The sequence below is a fragment of the Micrasema longulum genome, unplaced genomic scaffold, assembly GCF_059751315.1.
Source record: "Micrasema longulum isolate JH-2025_06_02 unplaced genomic scaffold, ASM5975131v1 h1tg000068l, whole genome shotgun sequence".
Taxonomy (NCBI): Eukaryota; Metazoa; Arthropoda; class Insecta; order Trichoptera; family Brachycentridae; genus Micrasema; species Micrasema longulum.
The window spans coordinates 221,789-245,034 of NW_028277275.1; the positions used below are offsets into that span (position 1 = coordinate 221,789).

Genomic DNA, 23,246 nt, shown 5'->3' on the forward strand with positions numbered 1-23,246 from the left:
GTTTTTATGGAACGACACTGTAACAAAATGCATAGACAAAGATCAATTGTCAAACGAACAAAATATTTGAGAACGTCAAGCCATTCTCTGGTGAAGTCAAAACTCAAAACTTCAAAACAGTCTTAATGAAATAAGCAAATAAGTATTAATATTAAAAAGACCTTTAATATGACTACGTCCGAAAAATCTGACTGTAATTTCTGAATTTATTATGGCATCGCTATCGTTTTTATTTATTTATTGGATTTCTAAAGGTTTGTTTATTTTCAGCGAGTTCCGAATCGAGTTTACTTGTGATCGTCATTGATACAAATCCTTACCAAAATTTTATACAAGACAAGCCAAGATTGCTAGTGCACTGCCTTGATTCCGTAATCGCTTTTGCGAATTCTCATTTGATGCAAAAAGCTCAAAATAATATCGCTATATTAGGATGCCATCAACACAAAAGGTAGCGGCCTTTTTAAGGTTATGTTTTTAATTCCGAAATATCCTATGTTTGTGAGTTATTAGACGTATTTCTTTTGTTTTTCAGCGAATATATGTTTCCAAGCCCAGGGAAGCCTCTCGATATAAGGCAAATCGATGGACAATATGAAATGTTTACTTTAGTAGAAAAAACAGTTAAACAAAGGTATGCTCTGTTTTTATATATATATATTCATACCGAATCATAATCAATACGTTGTTTAATATTTTGGGCAGTATTTAAAGGAACTGTGATTTGGTATGTAATAACACTATAACGCAATAGCATAACAGGCACTGTGGCATAGTTGGGTACATGATCAACTATAAAACTGGCATCGCGGGTTCGATTTCCCCCAGAGTGTTGAGTTTTTTTTCAGGTAATCGATGCATCTCGATACTGGCTTTAAATATTTATATAAGAAAAACAAATTGCCACGTGTGGTGAATATCGTCTTTTGAAAAAACGATCCTCAATTGGTCTGGGTGTTGTGGTGTATTTTTCATAACTCACTTCCATATCCTCTTTCCCACCTGCTGATGAGTCTCTGAAATAGAGGCTTTGCTAGTTATTCCAATAAATATATATTTTTTCAATGTTTCCTAAAACAATTGTTTAAGTGGTCAATTATTTTTGTAAATAATTGTAATTTTTATTCTCTTGGTTTTAATCTCATAATTTTTTAAAATATATTTTCACCATCATAAACATTTAATTGATTTTTTCTTAATTATTGTAGATTAGGCGAACTAGTTCGGATGTATGAAGATAAAGCAGATTCTACACCAGGAGAATCTTTGCTAGCAGGAACTATTGCCATGGCTCTCTGTTACATTGCTAGGGTAATTTATTGACTTATTTATTTTATTAGTATTTATTTTTAATAAAAAATTTCAAAGATTTTTTTTAACACCTGTGCTTTTTGGCGCAATGCCTACTGTACTTGAAAATTTTATTTTGTGCAATCTGAAATGAAGGTTATATTTTTAAATTGTTGTATTACAATTTCTCACATGAGGGAGACGCCTTTTTGCAACATAAAATCTACCCGCAGGTAGATAATTATTCTACATAGCAGATGTACACCTTTTCTTAGAATTAAATTTACCAACTAAAAACTTGTTGTTCTGATACAATGCAACATTAGAACATTTTCAATTTATTCATTCTCGATTTAGCTTTCAAGCAGTGAACATTATTTAGAAACCGCAGTTACCAAGTTTTACTTATTCTGGAGTTTAGCTTCGAATATTGGAAATGATTTAAATTCACAAGTTGAATATTAAATAATTATATTTAGTTTTTTCATTTCATTTCATTTCATTTCATTTTTTTTGCACCACAACAGGCCAGGAGGCCCAATTACAGTGGTGAATTACATTACAGAATAACCAGGCTTGAGAAAAATCACATTTTATATTTTGTGTTCTCACCGGGAATCGAACCCGGAACCTTCCGTGCGCGAGTCAAGCGTCTTGACCACTACACCACGGAGGTTGAATTATTGAATTAGTTGAATTGATGCTATCAGCATCTGATTTATTTATCAAATCTTTTGGATTGGCGTATTAAAATAAACTACTACCCGCCCAATGACCTACAATGCTTGAGGTCTCAGGTTCGACTTCTGGTCGGGTCGGCATAAAATATTTATTTTATATTTATAGAAAAAAAAAGGCGGGTGGAGTGATACATGAATCCACAAATTTGAAATAACCAGTGACCAGTTTCATCGCTTTTGCAACATCTTTGAGACTGATATCTTCATTATAAAATTAAATGTATTTGTAATTGCCACTCATCTTTTATTTCTGTAATAAATTTGTATTATACTTTTATGGTTACGTTAAACATTGTCAAACATTTACTGAACCGTAAATTAAATAAATAGCCCATAATTGAAATAAGATTAAAAAAATTGCACTGAATATGATTTTAAGTATTCAAACCTCTTAGACATATAAATAAATTTACTATCATAAAATAATCTGTATAATTTAAATAGCCTATACTGTTTTATATCATATAAAATAGTTTTCAATAATATTAAGTTATCACTTTATTTCCAGTAGTTAACTGTAATCCATCCTTTATCGCCTCTATGCATGTTTTCTTGTTCAGGTATCTTGGAAAGTACAGCCTTAATGTCAAATTTTATTTAACATAAATGTAGATCTTGTGGAATGCCGTCATTACTTTAAAACACATAAAAATTGACATCCATCCTTTATATCCTTCCTGTATCCCTTATTAAAATGATAAATTATTCCAGATGAAACGCCAATTACCTCCTGGACACCGGCAAAACAGTAGAGTACTTGTGATCACAGGCAGTAGTGATACTGCAGCTCAATATATCAACTATATGAATGTTTTCTTCACAGCTCAGGTGATTATTTGATTATATAATATAATATTTTCACAAATCAGGAATAATGTTGAAAATATATTATATATTTGTAGCTAATTTTTACGATTCTAATCACATAATTATAAATGTGTAAAAAAACAAGATTCATTCATAATTTTCAGATTAAAAAATAAGAACATACAAAATGGCTCGCAGTTAGCATCACTTCACTTTGATATCACACATCATGCCCGCTGAGTGCGCTTCTAACAATCATTGGGTACACGTTTGGTACAGTAACCCAATCCGTGCCATTTGTCCCATAGGGCGCGAAACATCTTGTTCTCAGGTTGTGGTCCCGTGGCTACTGTTGCGGACTCACGTATCAGAGGTCCGAGGTTCGAACCCCTCTCTCAACTTAATTTCCATTTTCTAACAGTAAATTATGTTTTTTTTTTAAATGGCTTTAAAATTGAAATATTTGGATCATAAAAACGCATTTAAAAAATTTAAAAAAACATGCGTATTTGTTTCACTTTATCCGACGTCGCACAGAAAAAATAATACCGTTACCATCGTAATTTTTTGTTTATTTATAAATAATTATAATAAGTAACCTGAAAAGACCCTATTCTGCTATTTAATTTCTCTGGAATTGCAGAGTCTGTATCGAAAGCTATTTGAACTTTATTGACATGATTAGACACTTTGTTTATATCTATGAAATATTTTTTAATAAAAAGTATTTATGTTTTCCAGAAACAACAAGTCCTTATTGATGTTTGCTCTTTGGATAAGCATCTTAGCTTACTGCAGCAGGGATGTGACATAACGGGAGGACTGTATTTAAAAATCCCTGCACTGGAAGGTCTGCTACAATATTTACTTGTAAGAAAGCGTCTATATTATTTTCCATACAAAGAATGACCTAAGCGATATAACCATTAAATTCTGTAAAAGTTTTTCAGCTTTTCTTTTATGTGGTTTTTGCAATGAGGATGTTAAGTGCTATGGGAAATTGGATATAAAAAATATTTATATTTTCTTGCACGCTGTATCTTAAATATTTTCTTGCATGCGGTAAAAATTAGAGTATTTAAAAATGGTTTTAACAATAATAGACTACTTTGAATGACGTCATGAGTTCTTGTGCTTTACAGGAAGCCAGTTCAGCAATCAGCAGAACTCACCGTAGAGAACTTATGACGTCACTGACGGAGTAATTTCAAAATTGCAAAACTTTGAAAAATCATAGCGCTGATAATACAATACGTAAAAGTACTATAAAAGAATTTTGATTCTACTTAAATTGATAGTCTCTTAACAAATTAAAAAAACTACTGTACTTCCTAATTGAAGAGTGATTTTTCAAAGTTGCCCAAGTTGAAAAAAATGTTTTGAAAAAAACAGTTATTCATGTTTTGTCTGTTTTTATCACACCAAGTAATTTTTTTTAATGATATGTCAAAGTGCTTTTGACCCAAGTCATGCAATCAGATCAATTAAATACACTTATAGTCCTTAAAATGTAACATGATTAGAATGAGAGTTTTCAGAAAAAGTGACGACATAACTTTGTAGTAACGTCAAAGGAGTTATTTATATTGACACACGAAAAATCATTTGTATTTGGTGTGTTAATTTATTTTTTTAATACAACGCTTGAAACATAAATAAACATTAATATATAAAATCAGCTTTAAAACTAAAAAAAAACTAAACTTAACCTAATTATTAAAGACGTTCTTACAAGGTTCCATCATTTTGCTAAAACGTTAGAGATGGGACAAATCGATCGAATAAAAATATAATTCATTTGATGTTGTTCATGACAAGGGTATAAATGTCTCATTTTTTGGTGAATAATTGTGTTAAACACACTATAATAGGCTTGTTTTTGCGTTTTTTATATCAATTTTCGGAAACATAGTTTCATGATTGCATGAAATAACTGATAAAATCGATTTGATCAGTGATCAGTAATTTCCCATCACTAATGAAATCAGTTTGACAGCTGTCATTCTAATCAAGGTATATTTTAAGGACTATAGGTAATTTTCTATCATCAAAATGCTTAGAATAATAATAATTTTTGACGGCATTTTGAGAAAAAAATGTAATTTTAAAGCTGCTGTGGACTTAGTGACAGTTGGCGAACAAATTTTCTTGCTGGTTATCTAGCTTATAATATTGTGATTACAATAACATTCTTACTTTGATATTCATAAGTTTTGATGTAGAACCGTTTGAAAAATCATTATTCAATTAATTGAGCAGTGAGTCAGATACAGAGGGAAATTTTACAGAATGCAAACCTAAGTTAATTATTTTTTTTACATGTTTACTAATGAACTGAACGATCGAAATGAGCGGCTTTAAACAGTCAAGTCTTTATTTGAAAATGTTTTTTTTTTCCAGTGGGTATTCCTTCCCGAAGGTCCCGTTAGGAAGAAGTTAGTTCTACCACCGGCTGGTAGAGTGGACTACAGAGCTGCATGTTTCTGCCACAGGGAGCTTATTACTATTGGCTTCGTCTGTTCTGTTTGTCTCAGTGGTAAGTTATAACACAGTTCAACATATGTATTTGGAGATACCTGTTATGTTGGCTTTAACTTTTGACATAAAAAAAACAATATAATGATTAGCATCTCATATAGCATATGTTTTGTTTATTAATCTGAAATATGCAATGATTTAAAAATGTATCATCATGATCAAACCCTAATCTGCACCTAGTGGTGCATAGGACACAGCATTTGAAAAGTACATGCAGTGTAGATCATGTGTTACGGGAAGGTAAGGTGATCAGTCTTATGCTTCTGGTGCCAATCTAGGGACAGTGAAATATTGTAGTGTAAAAGCACCTTATAAACGAGTATCATCAGTGATCTGCAATAGCGTAACTATCAATGATTCTTTTTGGCAGGGAACTTAAAAAGCTCATGTTAGTATATTATTTGCAATTTTAATAGATAAAGATTGAGTTTTTCTACTGATATTTCTTGGTGGAACTGCATTTTAATAATAATAATAATAAAACTATGGATAAAGTTTTATTCCACTTTTATTTATAATTTTTACCAGTGACCGGGTTTTGTTGTGACCAACATTGTCAGACTGGTGGGAGACTAAACAAAATTTTATGTAATATACAAGTGCAGGCAGGGGTTGAAAATCATGATTTTATATAACTATGGGAATAAAAGAGTTTAAATTAAAATAATTTAAGTATAGAGTAATAACAATTGTATGAATTTAAGTTTTGTAAATTATATACTTTTATGAAGTTTTATATTAAAAATGTATTTGAATAGAAAAAATATCATTATTTAGAGTAAAAATAGCAATAATTTAAAACAAACAGCTCTTAGCCCCTATAACGAATTTATTGCAGTAAAACATTTTTGAAAAAAAAATAGGTTACGCGGTATTGCAGTATCACCGACGATATTTCATGTTGACTGTCCCAAGAATTGAACCAAGGACCTCAAGGTCAGGCTCAACCTACGAGGTGGGCTTTTCTCAACTCAATTTCTTTTATTAGGATTTTTACCTGATTGTAGCCTTCGAGTCAAAAACACTTGTCCAGGATTCTGGATCTATTTCACACACAGAACTGTATTCTTCATCCGCCCGTACACAGACAGATAAAAATGTACACTTGTAAGAAAATGAATAAATAATGATCTCGTTTTGCTGCCTTGTTTTAATTCTACTGATTTTTATTTTTTTATTATAGAAATAAATGACGAGTGTTACTTTAACCCACAAATTTGGAATAACCGGTGACCGGTATCATCGCTTTTGCGACATTTTCGACGCTGGAAGATGAATTTTAAATTTAATTTACCTATTTTTTTTTTTTACCAACAATCTTGAATTTTCTTAATAAATGTTATTGAATATTTGTATATTGTAAAACCAATGTTTAATTGGTGTCCTGACGAAGACACGACTACGTCTTGAAACCGATAGACAGAAAAGTCGGTAAGTGGTTATATACAAATATTTAATAACATTTAGTAAAATGTTTGACCACAAAGTTAATGCTTTAAATATTAATAATATTGAATTTTCTTTTTCAGTTTTCTGCAAATTTAGCCCCATCTGCACAACCTGCCAGTAAGTTACCATTTTTTACTTACATTTACAAAAAAAACTGGTAGAGACCAGTTTCAGCTGGAGAATTTGTTTAATTTAATAACGGTAATTTGGCGCGAATGGGGACAATCACTAAGAACAAGTTTGAAATCATATTACTCCATTTTGTCTAGAGTTTACAACTTGATCTATGTTTATTTTCAAAATACGATGCATTTTCTTATCTGGAAATACCACCAACAAACTGTTGCAAAACAAAATTCTTGAATTTTTTAAGTTTGACCTATTGCAATTTAACCGGAAAAATGTAACATCATATAACTTCTCTTATAAATCTTTTAAATATCATATTAAAAATTAAAATAATCTACCTTATTGCAAAGAAAAATTTTATGCAGAGGGGTAATTTTTTGTTTGTATGCAAAAAAATGTATTAGATTATTTTTAAGTGTCAGGTATCACTTAAAAGCTAGTTTTAGGAAATCAATGAAAATTGCTATCTATATTTTTAAGTGATATTTGCATTTTTTTTTTCATTTTATTTTTTATTTATTTCACAAATCATTATCTCCTTCCTATGTTTGTGATTATCTAAAAAAAATATAAAATTCTATTATTGATTATTTATAGTCCTTAAAATATAGCTTGATTAGAATGAAAGTTGTCAGCAAAAGTGACGACACAATTTTGTAGTAACGTCTCAAAAAATCATTCGTATCTGGCATGTTAATTATTTTTTTTAATACAATGCTTGACATATTATAAATCAACATAAATGTGTAAAATCAGCTATAAACTAAAAAAAAACTTAAATAAACCTAATTATTAATGACGTTCTTACAAGGTTACATCATTTTGCAAAAATGTTAGAGATGGGACAAATCGATCAATGTAAATTGATAGAATAAAAAAATAATTCATGTGATGTTCTTGAAAAAAAGTATAAATGTATTATTTTTTTGTGAATAATTGTCTTAAACACACTATAATAGGCTTGTTTTTGCATTTTTATATCAATTTTCGGAAACAGAGTTTCATGGTATTAGGGAGAAATTAGTTAGCTAACTAATTAATTTTGTCGTTTATCAATTTCCAGGTGAAAAAACATATTTTTTGAGATAGAAAGTAGCTTGTATCGATTGCCGGTCCTCTATCGCTTTAAAAAAAAAAATTAATATAACGAGTCAATGGTGACGTAGCATTATTATTCTGTTCACAAATCCAAAATCCTACTATAAAACCAAAATAAAAAGCAAACCAAACTAACCTAACTATGCAGGTCAATTATAGAAAATTAAAGAATTTTATTTTTGACATTCCATTTTGAAATAATGTTGCTCATCATTGAAATATTAAATATTTTTTTACTGTATTTTTTTTAAAAATTCGGGATGAAAAATAATTATCCTGTTTTATTTCTCACCTCTCCAGCTATCCCTGTGCAAAAAATATTTCAATTGGTCGCTCCGTTGAAACGTGAAGGAACCCAAACACACTTTCGCAATTATAATATTAGTATTGATGTACCCCATTGTAAAGTAAATACGGACAGAGATTTTTTTTCTCTGTGCGTAGTGATTAAATGTAGTATTGGTGAACGGTGATGTACAGAGGAATTTAAAAAAAGGTATTAAAAAATATATGTGTTCCTTAAATGGGTCGATTTATAAAATTTATTAAATTAAAACCTGTCCCTATTCACCCCAGGTTACGGTACAGTAAAACTTTTATTTATTATCACTGAATTTGAGTTTTTAAAAAATAACTTTGCTTTATCCTATTTCATTATTAATAAACAAATATCACTGAAAATAAACACGATTTTAATTTATACATGCTTTTTTCTATATACAGCAAATGCCACACTTATTCAAACCTAAATATTTTAAAACAATGTGTAGCTATAAAGATTTCTTATTTTTTTAATTATGTATAAATAGTACCTAATCACACTTTTGTTTTCAGTACTGTTTTCAAGATGGGTGGTGCTCTTCCAATCAAACCAAAGAAGAAAAAACTCAAAACATAATCCAATTTTATTTTATGGTTGTACTATTTACATGTACCTTTTTTTTACTAGTATTGATTCTAAAAAGCACATATAATTTTGTAAATGTTTACGTCAAACTCTAACTTCAAATTCACCAGATACAATAATTTCTGGTAATGATTTATCAGAAAATAATAAATAGTTTCAATTGGTAAAAATGCAATATTTACTTTATTTTACCATATTTGTCATTGTATGATGTTTTTAACATCTTTAACCCTTTTCTTGGCAATGTATCCATGATTTACTATGATTGAATTTTTTCTCTTAAACTTTTACTCAATTAAAAAAAACAAACAAACAAACCATCACGCCCTCTCCTCGTAGGGACAGGCAGGGAGAATAGAATGTCACATCACTCTGTCTTTGCATACAGACCTCGCTTCCTCTACATTCATACATTTTCTCATGCATGCATGCCAATTATTTCTAATCTTGACATGTTCATCTTCAAGTATTTGATGGACTTGATCGTGCCATGTCTTTCTCATTTTCTGCAGCCATTAACATTTTCATCATAGATCCTTTTAGCCGTTCTTTCAATGTCCATTCGCTCTACATGTCCAAACCAACGCAGCACCCCTTTCTTGATTCTGTCGATAATGCATGTCTCAGCCTTACATAGTTCACAGATCTCGATATTTGTGCGCCTACCATACATAGTTTTACGGCACATTCGCCTGAAAGATCGCATTTTGACAATTAAAACAGCTTTCAGTTAAAACTGCTTTACCACATTTTCCAAACTTTAAGGTCAAACACCATACTAGAGTGGCACGTGATGTTTTGGTAACTTGCAAATCTAATTGACCAAAACTCGATAGGCTAACATGTCAGGGCAGTTCTAACTAACTTCTGGTTTTCAACAAGAGCGGTTCTAACTAACTTTTGGTTTTTAAAAAGAATAGAACCCAACAAAATATTGAAACACAATGTGTAACGAGTGTTAACTTCAGGGTAACTCAAAGAAGAACTGCTTTTTTCATAGGCATTTTACAGTATTGAGCCCCAGGTTTTTGAACATGTTGGACCCTGACATAAAGATCTCTGTCTGTTGCAATGTATATAAGAATATGGTGAGCAGATGGATTAAATGTAGACCTTTGATTGATGACCTTTGATATCGCGTGAATTGTTTCTTTGACATATTATTTTGTCTATTTTAATTATATCTCGTTACTTTTTATATTTGGTAATTTATACATATGTTTTAATTTTTATTGTTATTAGTATTGATTTTAATTGTTTTAAAATCATCCAATGAAAAAAAACATGCAGCAAAAAGGTCCTGAAACAAAGAACCTCCGCATTGTCAAATCAGTGAAATAAATAAATTAATTATCTGAGATATAAAAGAGAAAAAAAAATCATCAATAAAAATATTTAATATGTTGCTATGAATGACTTAAAAATATTTTCCAATGAAAATTTAATAATTTTTTTGTTGAAAAATCGCTTGGGATTTCTCACCTTACTGTATGTAAAATAGGGTCGAACTAAAAGGATTAAAAATATAAAAAGTTAAGTTATAAAAAACACTCTTAGAAAAGTCTTAATTAGCTTCTAAAAAATATTTTATTATTAACACATTTTTAGCTATAAAACATTGGGCACATTTGAGGAAAGAGAAGATAACCGATGCATATTATGAAATACGTATCTCAAAAGTAATCTATTAATGTTAATAAATTCTGTGGCTTGAATCTAAAAGGGCCAATGTCAGATATCATATTTGTCTTGCCACCATTTTGTAGAGGGTCAATGTCAGTTGAAAAACTTGTTTATTTAACTATTTTATACACACACATATGTGTCGTAATGTTTTCTATAATTATTTGTTATCAAAGATGTCTAACAGTTCATTATAATGCCACAAAATTGCTAAATAATTACTCTGGTCCTTATAGATCCAAGCCACAGAACTATTGAAAGCTTTTTATTTTAAAGGAATAAATAAAATTACTTTGTTTTATGAACCACTTATTTATTGTCACAACCGACTAGTTTCGGCAACTCACGTTGCCCTCTTCAGGGTTATATAATAACTAAATATACATGCGTAAAAGAAACAGTGAACAGAGGGTGTCGATACCACTGTTCACTGTTTTTTTTACGCATGTATATTTATTTATTATATAACCCTGAAGAGGGTAACGTGAGTTGCCGAAACTAGTCGGTTGTGACAGTAAATAAGTGGTTCATAAAACAAAGTAATTTAATTTATTCCTTAAAATATAACAATGAACTACAAAGTTAGTGCTACAAACATCCAAAATACTATTTATAGCTCATTTAGAAAGCATTTCTGTCAATGAATTACTACTCAATTTCATCACTTACATTTAAATAATAATTTTATCAATGTTTCATATCTTTAGTAACAATCTCTATCATGATAATTATTAAGATTACATGAATAATAAAGCAAAATACGCATTTAATTCAATAATATGTCATCATTTAAATAAATACCACAGATATCATAAAAATAAATACAGAAATTACTTCATTTTTAAATGACTTACTTTGCATTCTAATTCACTAAGTTAGAATTTTCATACTGGTGGTGATCATTCCAGCAAAATTAAATCATATAATAAAATCGGGCAAAAAAATGTTTAAGAGGCAAGTTTCTTTCTTTCTAAATCCCGAATACTTTTATCGTGCACCTCAAATACCTTTTTCAAAAAATTGTTAAGGGAAATGCAGCATTTGCTATTTCTTAGATACATCTAGTATAGGAATAACGTGTCTATTTATTTTACGACATTAGTAGCTCTGCTCTACTTAAATTAATTATGTAGCTGTGAAAATTATGTGAATTTTATTCTAACCCCAATTTTTTTTTTAAGAATTCTTACATTTCTTATAACAATTTGAAAATAAATTAATGAGCCAAATTCGTATGTAATGTTGTGTTCATAGAATTAAGAATAATCCAGAAACCGCATACAAGCATCAAACAGAAGGCGACTAAACTGCTCATAAATAAGTATTTTTACATTTTGACTCATTAGTTTCTTTGTAGACGTCGCTCAGTACACAACTCCTGATTTTAATTCAACTGTGCCGTGTTGTGTCCTTTTAAAATGTAGAAATACTGCTATGATCTTAAAGAAACAAGATGGGATCACATTTCATGTGTAATTAGCAAATGAATGTGCCAGTAGCAAATACATTACTTAAAAATTTAATTATTTTTCCATATGTCAGATTGTCGAAGAAATCAAAATGGACATTTCGTTAGTGTTGCCAGGGTAGTAAATTTTTTTACCCTACTTTGCTCATCTAATGAGAGAACTAATGAAAATTGGACCTCGGATTAAACAACTCTGGTGGACATTTGACCGACATTATCTTTAAAACATCAAATATTATTTATCATGGTATAAAAATATCCGTTTTATGTAAAATAAAATTTGTGTTATATTTTAAGTTCAAAGTTCATCAATTCAATTACTCTTATTGAATGACCCTTTACTTATCTACTCTGTTGTGTCAATCAATATTTCCGCGTGCACAATAAAATTTTAGAGAAATTAACAGATTGCTTTTTTTTTTTTTAACCTTACATTTGTGTTATGATTATATTTTTTCCCATCGTGCAACATTACGCGGCGACATCACAAATGCGCGCGGCGAAAGTGGGACATAGTGGGGGGTTTTTTGGACACAGTCCAATGTATTCAAATATGATTCTACGTTCCTTCTGGACTATTCTTAATTCTATGGTTGTGTTATTAAAAAAAACTTTTTCCACCTTATTTTTTTAATAAATTATCACGTTTTTATGTATGTAAATAGTAAGTCTTAGAAGAAATTTAACAGCACTTGTATAACAATGCATTTCAATTAAAATGATGTTTCTTTTAAAACAACCTTGAACACATTTTCAATTTCTCTATCCATGTCAGTTTTGTCATTTGAATCAAATTCAGAACTATTTCTATCTTTTCTTCGTTCTTTTTCACTACTGGATCGTGTCATGTAGGTACTTTTTTCACTAACTCCCGTGAACGTCGAATCGGGGTGCTGTGATTGGTGCAGATCTAAGTTATCCATAGATCTATTAGTGTTGCCATTGTGCAGATTATGCATATAAGATTTTCCATGGACATGGTACTCAATCTTAGTTTTTTCTTCTCGTGTCTGAAAGATAAGAGATTTGTTATTATTCTAAAGGATGAAGGAAAAACCTAAAGTAAATGTTTGCCAAGATACACATGTTTACAATGTCTACAAAAATAAATAATTTGATAAGGAATGACTGTATACTGGCTATATTTTACTCATGATCTCATAATTCAATATTTGGGAAGTAATATTAAATTAAAAAAATAAACCTATGAAAGAAAAATAAATCATAATATGATGTAAAGAAATATATAATAAATTTATGTTTATTTGTAGTACAACATTTTATGTTATTCAATATTTGTATGTAACCACTTACCGACTTTTCTCTTTCTACTGGTTTCGAGACATACCCGTCTCTTTGTCAGGACACTATAATTTCAATATAGCCCATTATACGATGTTCGATTGTAATGGTCATCCTGTACCTATTAAACTCACGCTCCTCCCTTCATCCCCTCCCTGTTTTTTCAACTATTTCTCCCACAACATGAAATATTTTCATAACCTAATCAGTGCATGTAACGATAGCTTATTAAAATGCACGGCATGTTGGTTTTGTATTTTTGTGCAACAACTATGGTGATGGTGTAAAATGGGTTTTGCATGTTGGTTTTATTCATGTCCTGATGAAGAGACGGGTACGCCTCGAAACCGGTAGATACAGAAAAGTCGATAAGTGGGGTTATACACAAATATTTAATGATGTTAATTTTTTAAAAAGCCAATCGGCTTTTTATTGTTACGTTATGGGCTCATTATTATGCTGATGATACCCAAATATACTTTTTCTGCAAGCCGATGGATAAAGACAATTTACAATTAGCCATCTCTCAGTGTATAGGTAAAATAGGTGACTGGATGGCTGAAAATCGACTTATCCTTAATCCATCTAAGACCGAAAACCTTTGGGTTGCAACACCAAGAAGTTATATGTTAACAGATTCCTCTTTAAACACTGGACCTTCTATTATTCCTAATGTCGAGCTTTTAGGCGTTCATATTGACGTTGAACTTTCGCTTGAAAGACAAATCAGCAAGACAGTCAGCGCATGTTTTTACCAGCTAAGGCAAATTAAGTGTATTCGAAAACATCTACCTAATGAGGCGGCCCGTCTCTTAGTGAACGCATTTGTGATATCACGAGTCGATTACTGCAATGGAATATATGCTGGCCTCCCTAAATATAAAATGGAACGATTGCAGTCGATTCTGAATGCAGCTGCTAGGCTGATCTTTGGTGTATCAAAGTACGATCATATTACACAGTTGCTTCAAAGTCTGCACTGGCTACGTTTTCCTGAAAGGGTTGAGTATAAGCTGTGTTGGTTAATGATAAAACAATGCATAACACGGCTCCTCAATACTTTAAGGAACTCTGCATTCCGGATGAGTTGGCAGATAGGCGCCTCACTCTCCGCGAAGGTGATACTACCCCAATTACGCAACCAGAGTTCCAAATTTGGTGATTGAGCTTTTGCAATGGCCGGACCTTTGGTGTGGAATGCCTTACCTTCAGAACCACGAAATTGTGCAACAGAATCGCTTTTTAGAAAAAAATTAAAAATTCATTTATTTGTGAAATCGTTTCCTGATTTCAAAAGTGCTACTGCTTAAAAGGAATACAAACAAAATACAAATGTGTATGGGTAATTTATAAAATTAGTGTGTAAGTGAATAGTAATTAAGAGTAAGCTGATAGAATTAAGTATAATGTACAGCGCCCTTGAAGTGATTATTCACGAAAACGGCGCTATAAAAATTGACAAAATTTATTATTATTATTATTATTTATCTGCTAGATTTTTTTCTAAAACATTAATAATTGTCTAACTCTTTACTTTGAATAAAACATCACGATACATAAGTAAATGGAGAATTTATCATTATTATAACAAAAAATCCCACTAGATCAAAAATAATGGTATTTATTTGAACGTGTGATTGGAGAATTATTTATTAGATAACGAGTTAATGGTTAGATAACTTATCATAAAGATTGTAATGCGTATGGTAATGAAACCTAGCAACAGATCAATTCGCATTATGTATTTATATCATATTAACTTTTAAAAGTAATTATTTCACATCTACCCTGTCAGGTATTAAGCCCAGGACCCCAAAAATAGTAGTCGAACACATCAACCACCACACAACGAAGCAGACACAGGCCTCCTACCCGAGAGCAGCGTCCACAGTCCTGGTTCTTTTTCAAACACAGAACACATGAGATGTTTAAATAATAATAATTTTTCAGAGTTTGCCAATCATCTCATAAATTCAAACCACGATATTAATAAGGATACATGAGTTAAAATTTTACATTCGAGTAATAAAAAAGGAGCAAAATTAAACAACATTGAGGTATTTCACATTAAAAAAATAATATTCCCTAATAAATTATCAAATACCTTTTCAATATAGCCCACTTTTTGATTTACAAATTAACCAATCGTCTAATATTCAACCCCTTAGCTCCTTCCCTCCCTAATCCCCACCCCTACAAACATATCGCTGAATATTATTAACCTCATTTTAGTGCATGTTGGGACATGGTGGTGTTTGCATCCCCTTTAACTCTGCATGTAATTTATGTATTTTTTCGTAAATACTTTTAATACTACGGTGATGGTAAAGGTGAAAGAGCATTTTAGTATTAGTGAGTGTCCTGATCTTCAGACGGGTACGTCTCGAAACGGTTGGATACAGATATTTACTACAGAACAGAACTTTACGTTCTTCGTTCTCCTGGACACGGAGCATTTAGCAGAGCACAGAGGTATATTATTCTTTTTGTAAAACTAATCTAAATGGGATACTAATACCCGTATGCAGAGACAAACCTTAAGGTGAGGAAAGTACATTCTATTGTCTTCACCTTCGGGTTATTCTCTGCATTTGAAATTAGAATGTACTTTCCTCACTTCAAGTTTTGTCTCTGCATACGGGTATAAGTGTTGTGATGTAAGTGTCAATATGCGGAGTGACATTTGTTTACCAATACGTAAACTATTTGGGATTTAATACTTACTTCATCTCCAAACAAATCTTTCCCTAAGGCTCCTCTAGCCTTAAGGTTTTGCTTCATCCTTCCTGAACGAGATACTGACAGCTTCCGCTTTGTATCATAAGGGGGAGAGAACTCCTTGTTTTCATCTTCAGTTGTCAAATCCGGTTTACTCTTCGAATATTTCTTTTTCTCCGATGACAAAGTTCCGTGTGAAAACAAATTCTTGAAAAACTTTGCCATTTTGTACAGCACTTTCAATACGGTGATAACAATTAATACTAGATCATCTTATCATTATCGCTTTAAGTTTTATCAATAAATTGCAAAATATGTTGATTTATTTTGCTAAATACACACTCAACATTAGAAACACCTTGCAAGAAACAAAACCATGTTTATTAGAAAAAATGACACTGTTTTTCTACTGTTATTCTCTCAATCAATTGACATTTTTCATTTTGTCTCATTTGATTTTCAATGTGCACTCATGATACGAAAGGTTTATATTGACGCAACATTATTAGGGAAAGTTTAAAAGCATTCATCCCAATACTTGTACAATGTTGAAATATAATTTTCTTCTCCGATTGATTATCTTAACACTTACAGCCACTAATTGTACCCCACAACAAAGTGTATCTGCTGACTTGTGGGGACAGGTATACTTATCATTAAATTCTCTTATCTATAGATAATAATATAATATGAAGTGCACAAATGCGAAGAAAACAATATATCCGCATGTGTTTAACTCAGGACATCTTAGAATATTTGCTCACTTTGGAGCTGTATTTGAGATAAGATATGAATATTTTATCTGTTTACAAAAATATTGATTGTAACGGGAATAATACGAGAAATACATTTTCAAATAAAAGATAATCAATCGATGATGTATGATATTGCGTAAATTTATTAATTTATTATTTAAGCTATATGCAAGGACAGAATTTTGTATGCACAGTAGAACTCCAATTATACCGGACCCCATTCGGATAAACAAAAAATAGAATTTTTCCTGACATGTGGAAATTGGGAAAAAAACTATTTTTAAAGAAAAAAAGCTTGTAATTAATTAAATGAAAAGGCAACACTTTTATATGCTAAGCGTAAGTCCATTTTTTGGTTTGTTTATTGTTTGCTGTTAACTTTTTTGAATATTATTGCAGTTATCTTCACTTAAAAAACGTGTAGATGTTAAGCAATATTCCATGCATCAAAGTTTACTGTTTTTTAAACAAAAAAAATCAAATTGAAGGATACGTACAGTTCAATTTATGACAGTTGTTAATAAAAAGAGATTTATCAGGACCTTTTAAAATTATAAATACGATTTGTTTTGATAATAAAAAATATGCCACTTTAATTTAAAGGCCAAGACACAAGCTAGCCCGGCCACAGGCATTTTATTTTTTTACACAGTTTCACACTCTTTTACTTTTAAAAAAAATTATAATTCAATTAAAAAAAAAATACTCCCAAAGTTTTATTGAATTACAGCGAAAATTAAATTACTTTGAGGTGGTTTTTAATGCATTTAAGAGTACCTTTAAACTTATTTGATCTGGGATTATGAGAGGATTTTTTAATAAAATTTCTGTAACAGACATACAGAGAATGATAAAAAAACAGTTACTGTACTTCTCATGGGATTTAAAAAAATTCAATTTGAGATTTCAATCACTATATCTTAGATATTTATTTGCCTAACTCTCCGTATAGAATTAAAGAGTTCAATCATTAGTAATATTGCTACTGTTGGAAAGATGCAGAGGGATGTTTCTAATATCTGACCCTTTTAACTACAGAATAAATAAAACACATTTATAAAACTATTGTTTTTTTATTAATTTGAAATTTTCCATGAACAAGATATACAAAATTATATGGATATAATATCAAACCAAATGTTACAAACTCACGGTGTATTTTTTTACCACATTCTGGAATATAATAATTTCTTTATATTAGGTTTCTCTAGATTATACCCAAAATTTTCACCGCAATATGTTTCTATGTGCAGTAATGTTTTGGTTGCTAAGCTGAGATTGTACTTTTTGATTATTAAACTGGATTTTTAAGTTGTAAAAATTATATTTTTACGAGTAATCAAGTCGCAAAAGTTGCATTTTGACAAGTATGTAAATAAGTTGTAAAAGTAGAATTTTGACAAGTCATTACGTAAGTTTTATTTTGTAAACGAATCCTTTTAATAGGTAATCCTAACCATGGTTATTTGTCAAATACAAACAGTCAAATCTGTTGAAGAAAATAACAGTATTAGAATGAAATTCTGAATGTTGTTATTCAAACGAAACTAGTAAACATTTTTTTAATTGAATTTTCTTCTTTACATCATTGGTGAATCTGAGTATTTTGTACATAATAAACTGTTGTTCAGATTGTGGTAGAGCATGACATTTTAAGTTTATCATTATTAGTCCTGATGATGGGTTAGAGAGAACCAAATTTAGACCTAATTCACGAGAACCTTTAAAGAATGTCTAAAACTTGCTATCTTAATCAATAACTTCCAATATAAAATACATTTTAAACACTTTTTTGTTGAAATTATAACTGAATTTTAGATCAAAATTTTTAAGGTTTGACAATTTTTTTATATGCTGTTAATATTAATTTTAAGAAAAATCAAAGAACTACATTAATTTTGTCAAGATAATTAATTAAGTTATGCTACCTTTAAATAAATAATTAATTTACTTTTGTTAAATTAGAACCAATAATTTTTTTTAGACATTAATAAAATCTTAATACATAGATATCATTAGTTGAATAATTTAAAAGATAAACTATGTATTATTTATTACATACGCATTTATATAAGTTATTTATTTTTATATTTAAGCGTAGGTGTGCAGGATATTATATTCAGGGTTATTCTGTTAAACAATTATAAAAGATGAGTTAAGTTATTGGCTATTTAAAAAGCCAGTTTTATAAAAAATCTTATAAGATATATTTATCACATAAAATAACATACTGTTAATATGTTGATCACGCGGAAAAAACCTTTGAGATAAAATTAATAGAATCAGTTAAATAATCAAATTTCTACTGTCGATTTTATTGAAATTTTCAATGTGAATTTGGGAGCAATTTTAGTGGATTTGTGATTGGTCTATTTGTATGAAAATGGACTAATTTAGTTAAAGTTGGATCAATTTAACTTTTTTTTTTTAATTAACAAAAATAGATTTGTATTAGAATGAATTCATTAGCAGTAAAGTTGGAGCTAATTAAATGGGAAATTTTCGTTTGCTCAATACAAAAAAAATTCATTCAAATTATTGACATTTCCAATTCTCCCCTTAGTAACATTCAGTAATTTGTGATTTTATATAAGCATTAAAAAAAATGCTTAATGTTGAGTGTTTTTTTTTACTGTAAAAATTAAGCAGACAATAAAATAAAATAGAATTTTAGGAGACGAATTAAGAAAAAATCTGTAGAAACGGGAAAAAATGTAAACATTGGTTGTTTGATAGCCAAATAGTAATATGAGAGTAAATACACTAGAATTTCTTTTTACACAGGGGATATGTTCCACGCAGTGCCGTGAAAAATAAGTCTATTAAAAAATAATAATGTTGGACACGTTTCCTTGTATAAAATTCATTTTGGGATTTAAAAAAGTGAATTGTTTACTATTTATTGTAGCTTAATTTTATTTCAAATGCATAACAAAATACTACAAAAAATCGTGATCGAGATTATTCACCATGAATCGGGTTGTGGTCCTATGGCTAGTGTCTCGGACTCTCTGATCAAAGGTCCGTGGTTTGAATCCCACTACCCCAATTTGATTTCCATTTTCTCTAATAGTGATTTATTTACAACTCGTTGAAAATAGCCCTCAAAATTAAATATTTGGATTAATCATAAAAATGCATTTATTTAAAATGCATAAAAATGCAATGCATTTATTTAAAAAAAAAAAAAAAAATTATAGGATAATTTAATTACTATTAAGCGTTAAATTAATGGTAATTTTTTTATTTTTTTCACTTTTGTAATGTGTTATTTCAAAATGGTGTAATAAGAGGTTCCAGTGTATTTTCTATTGAGTTATAAAGAAAAAAAAAAAACAAAATGAAGAAATTGAAATATTTTTGAAAGAGAACAACCCTGCGTATATTTAAAACTAATGTATAAGTCAAAACTATTTATAGTGATATCAAATAAATAAATGTGTAAAAATAATTTTGTATGCTTTGTAAGTCTATTCCAAATTTAAAACACATTGTTCAAATGTGTAATAGACTTTATACAAATTATTACACATTGTATAAATGAGCAATGTTCAAATAATATTAACGCATTTCTTACAGACCACCTTATTTTTGCATATAGTTACTATTCATTAAATTATTAAAAACAATTTTGTGTTGTAATAAAAAACATGGGTATTAATTTATAGATAACTTAACACAACATCGTCAGGTTTCTGACACACGTTGGTAAATACAATTTTTTTTTAAATGAGATGTCTTAAAAATATTTCATATTTTATAAATGCAAAAAAATATTTTTTTATAATATTCAACTTGCAGTTTTACGTGAATTGTTGATTTGCGATGAACTTTTAACTTTAAATGTGCAATATCTCACCAACAATAAAATGTAGTTACCAAATTGTGTGTGAAACCCGACAATGTGTACTTTTTTCCAATTTTGTAATTTTATTACTGCCTTGAATAACTTAGTATTTTGTAACATTGTCTTCTTTCTAAATGTAAGTCAGATCTTTGAATTATTTCTAGTATTATGATAAGTTTTATGTTGATTTTCATTATATTTTTTCAAAAATTCAGTTAAGTTTTGATTTTGAGCACAAATGTCATGGTATTATATATATATTTTTTTTCTACATACATGCTAATACTTGTATTTAATTTAACATGGGCTTGACATTTGGTGTAATGTATTTGTTAATTATGTTGTGATATCAAAACAAAGACGAGGAAACTGAAATTTTATTTTAAAGGTATAAATAAAATTACGTTTTATTATCACAACTGACCAGTTTCGGCAACTCACTTCGCCCTCTTCAGGGTTATACAATAACTTATTATGTAACTAATTAGAAACTAGTAGGTTGTGAATAAGTGGTTCATAAAACAAAGTAATTTTATTTATACCTTTAAAATACAACAATGAACTACAAAGTTAGTGCTACAAACATCCAAAATATGAAATTTTATTTTTAAAACATGAATTTTTATTTATCTTCTTTTGAAGAGCTGTTTTTTAAAGTTATTTTAAAACAAACTATTTAATAAAATAATTAAAAGCCAAAGAGGTGCATGTAGCTTATGTAACTAATAATCAAAATTATACAATTGAATTGTGCACAATTGTGTACAATTGAATAGGAGATCAATATACGTTTCAACAAAACTATTTTTTAATTACTTTTTCGTGTATGGTACATAAGAATGTAATCATTTTCACATTTGATATAAAAATATTCCTGTTTTATTTAATTATATTTCTAAGGTGTAAAATAGAACTATATTTGAGGATAACTTTTTAGTTGAGGAAGACATCTATGTTTGATACTGGATTGTACTTAATGGTGAGAAATTATTTAATTGCAAAACAATTATATATGTAGGTACCTACACATTGATTTTATAGTTCATTAGTCACAAATCTTCTCCGAATTATAAGCTAAAAGCTTTCAGTAACTAGCTAACTAGCTTCAGTTTCCCGTCGCGATTTTTTATCATTTTACTGATTCTATTAAATTATCGATCGGGGATTATTATATTTTTTAATGCTGCCAAACTGCGAGGAGAGGACACCGTGCAAAGTGCAAAACAAACGACAAACAGACGAGCCGAAACTCATTGACTTAAACCACGATCAACTAATCTTTCCAATCCGTGAATTTATTATCGCGGTCCGGTTCCATTGTGATCCGTCAAGTTGCTCAAGGACTTTTAATCGACGTTGATAATCTGCGATTGAGCTACTGAACTGAATCAATTCATGCGGATATAAAAAAAATCTTTTGTATTCTGTATGTACCTAAAGGAAAAGATGAGATTAAGGAAGAAAATGCAGATGTTTTTTCAGGCGTGATTTAAACAGAGGTGTGCCAGAAACATATTTTATAGTGAAAGGGAGATGGTTCCACAGTGAAGCCGCATGGACACTACGAATTAAAGGAGGAAGAATTGTGGAAGGGAATTAAGAGGGTGCTTAGAAAATAAGTATAAAGAGGTAAACCACGAACTGATAAGCGTTGAAATTTTTTACGGAGGTATTATTTATAAAAGAACCCAGAAAATACAGGCTACATGTTAGGGAAGGTTTCCTAAAAATTACTTAAGATTATTCCAAAATTAAGTGCATAAAAATACCTCAAAATTCAATAAATAGTACGAGTATATCGCAATTCCTATAGAAAAGTGTCACAACTTAAAATGTATATGTAATACATATTGTCACCCTAACTTGTAAATCTAGTAAGTCCACAAATGGTTAAAAATAATATTTTGGCGTTTTTTGTTACGACTTCAAATAATCTATATGTGTAACTTGTATAAAATAAAAAAAACCTCGCTACTAAAGTAAAAAAATTTTTTGCTCTTCCCTAAACAAGAGTAGGTTTGGGACAAGTTTTACAAGTCAGGCAGACGATATGTAGTTTCTAATAATTATTTAAGGATACTAATATGTTTTTACGGGACCTTATTATAGGCCCATGTGATAACAGAGTTAACCCTTTTAGACCTGAATTAATTCCTGTGGATACAAAAAATATTTTGTCATTTTTCGATATATACATCAAATCAGTTTAATTTTAGTGATATAAATACATACATATTGGAACATATTGGGGATACAAGTAATTAAAAATTAAACTCGCTACTTTAAAATTTTGGTAGATACGAGAGTTGGCGGCCTCCATGGTGTAGTGGTCAAGACGCTTGACTCACACACGGAAGGCTCCGGGTTCGATTCCCGGTGAGAACACAAAAATTAAATGTGATTTTTCTCAAGCCTGGGTGTTTAGTGATGTTATTTACCACTGTAATTGGGCCTCCTGGCCTGTTGTGGTGCAAAAATAAATAAATCTTACGTTTCATTTATATATGTATTATAA

General features: G+C 29.8%; 2 protein-coding genes across 2 annotated transcripts; one reads left to right on the plus strand and one right to left on the minus strand.

Moving 5' to 3' along the window:
- Positions 1-31: 31 nt before the first annotated feature.
- Positions 32-9,128, plus strand: Tfb4 (transcription factor B4). The gene is made up of 9 exons (XM_088231282.1): positions 32-193; positions 271-451; positions 536-634; positions 1,209-1,311; positions 2,742-2,858; positions 3,579-3,707; positions 5,238-5,373; positions 6,905-6,941; positions 8,886-9,128. The coding sequence occupies exons 1-9, from the start codon at positions 169-171 to the stop codon at positions 8,947-8,949; spliced, it is 891 nt and encodes a 296-aa protein (XP_088087408.1). The 5' UTR covers positions 32-168; the 3' UTR covers positions 8,950-9,128.
- A 3,393-nt stretch (positions 9,129-12,521) lies between these two features.
- On the minus strand, positions 12,522-16,744 carry LOC148285029 (uncharacterized). The gene is made up of 2 exons (XM_088231290.1): positions 16,136-16,744; positions 12,522-13,119 (listed from the first exon to the last, which is right to left on the minus strand). The coding sequence occupies exons 1-2, from the start codon at positions 16,352-16,354 to the stop codon at positions 12,823-12,825; spliced, it is 516 nt and encodes a 171-aa protein (XP_088087416.1). The 5' UTR covers positions 16,355-16,744; the 3' UTR covers positions 12,522-12,822.
- Positions 16,745-23,246: the final 6,502 nt, after the last annotated feature.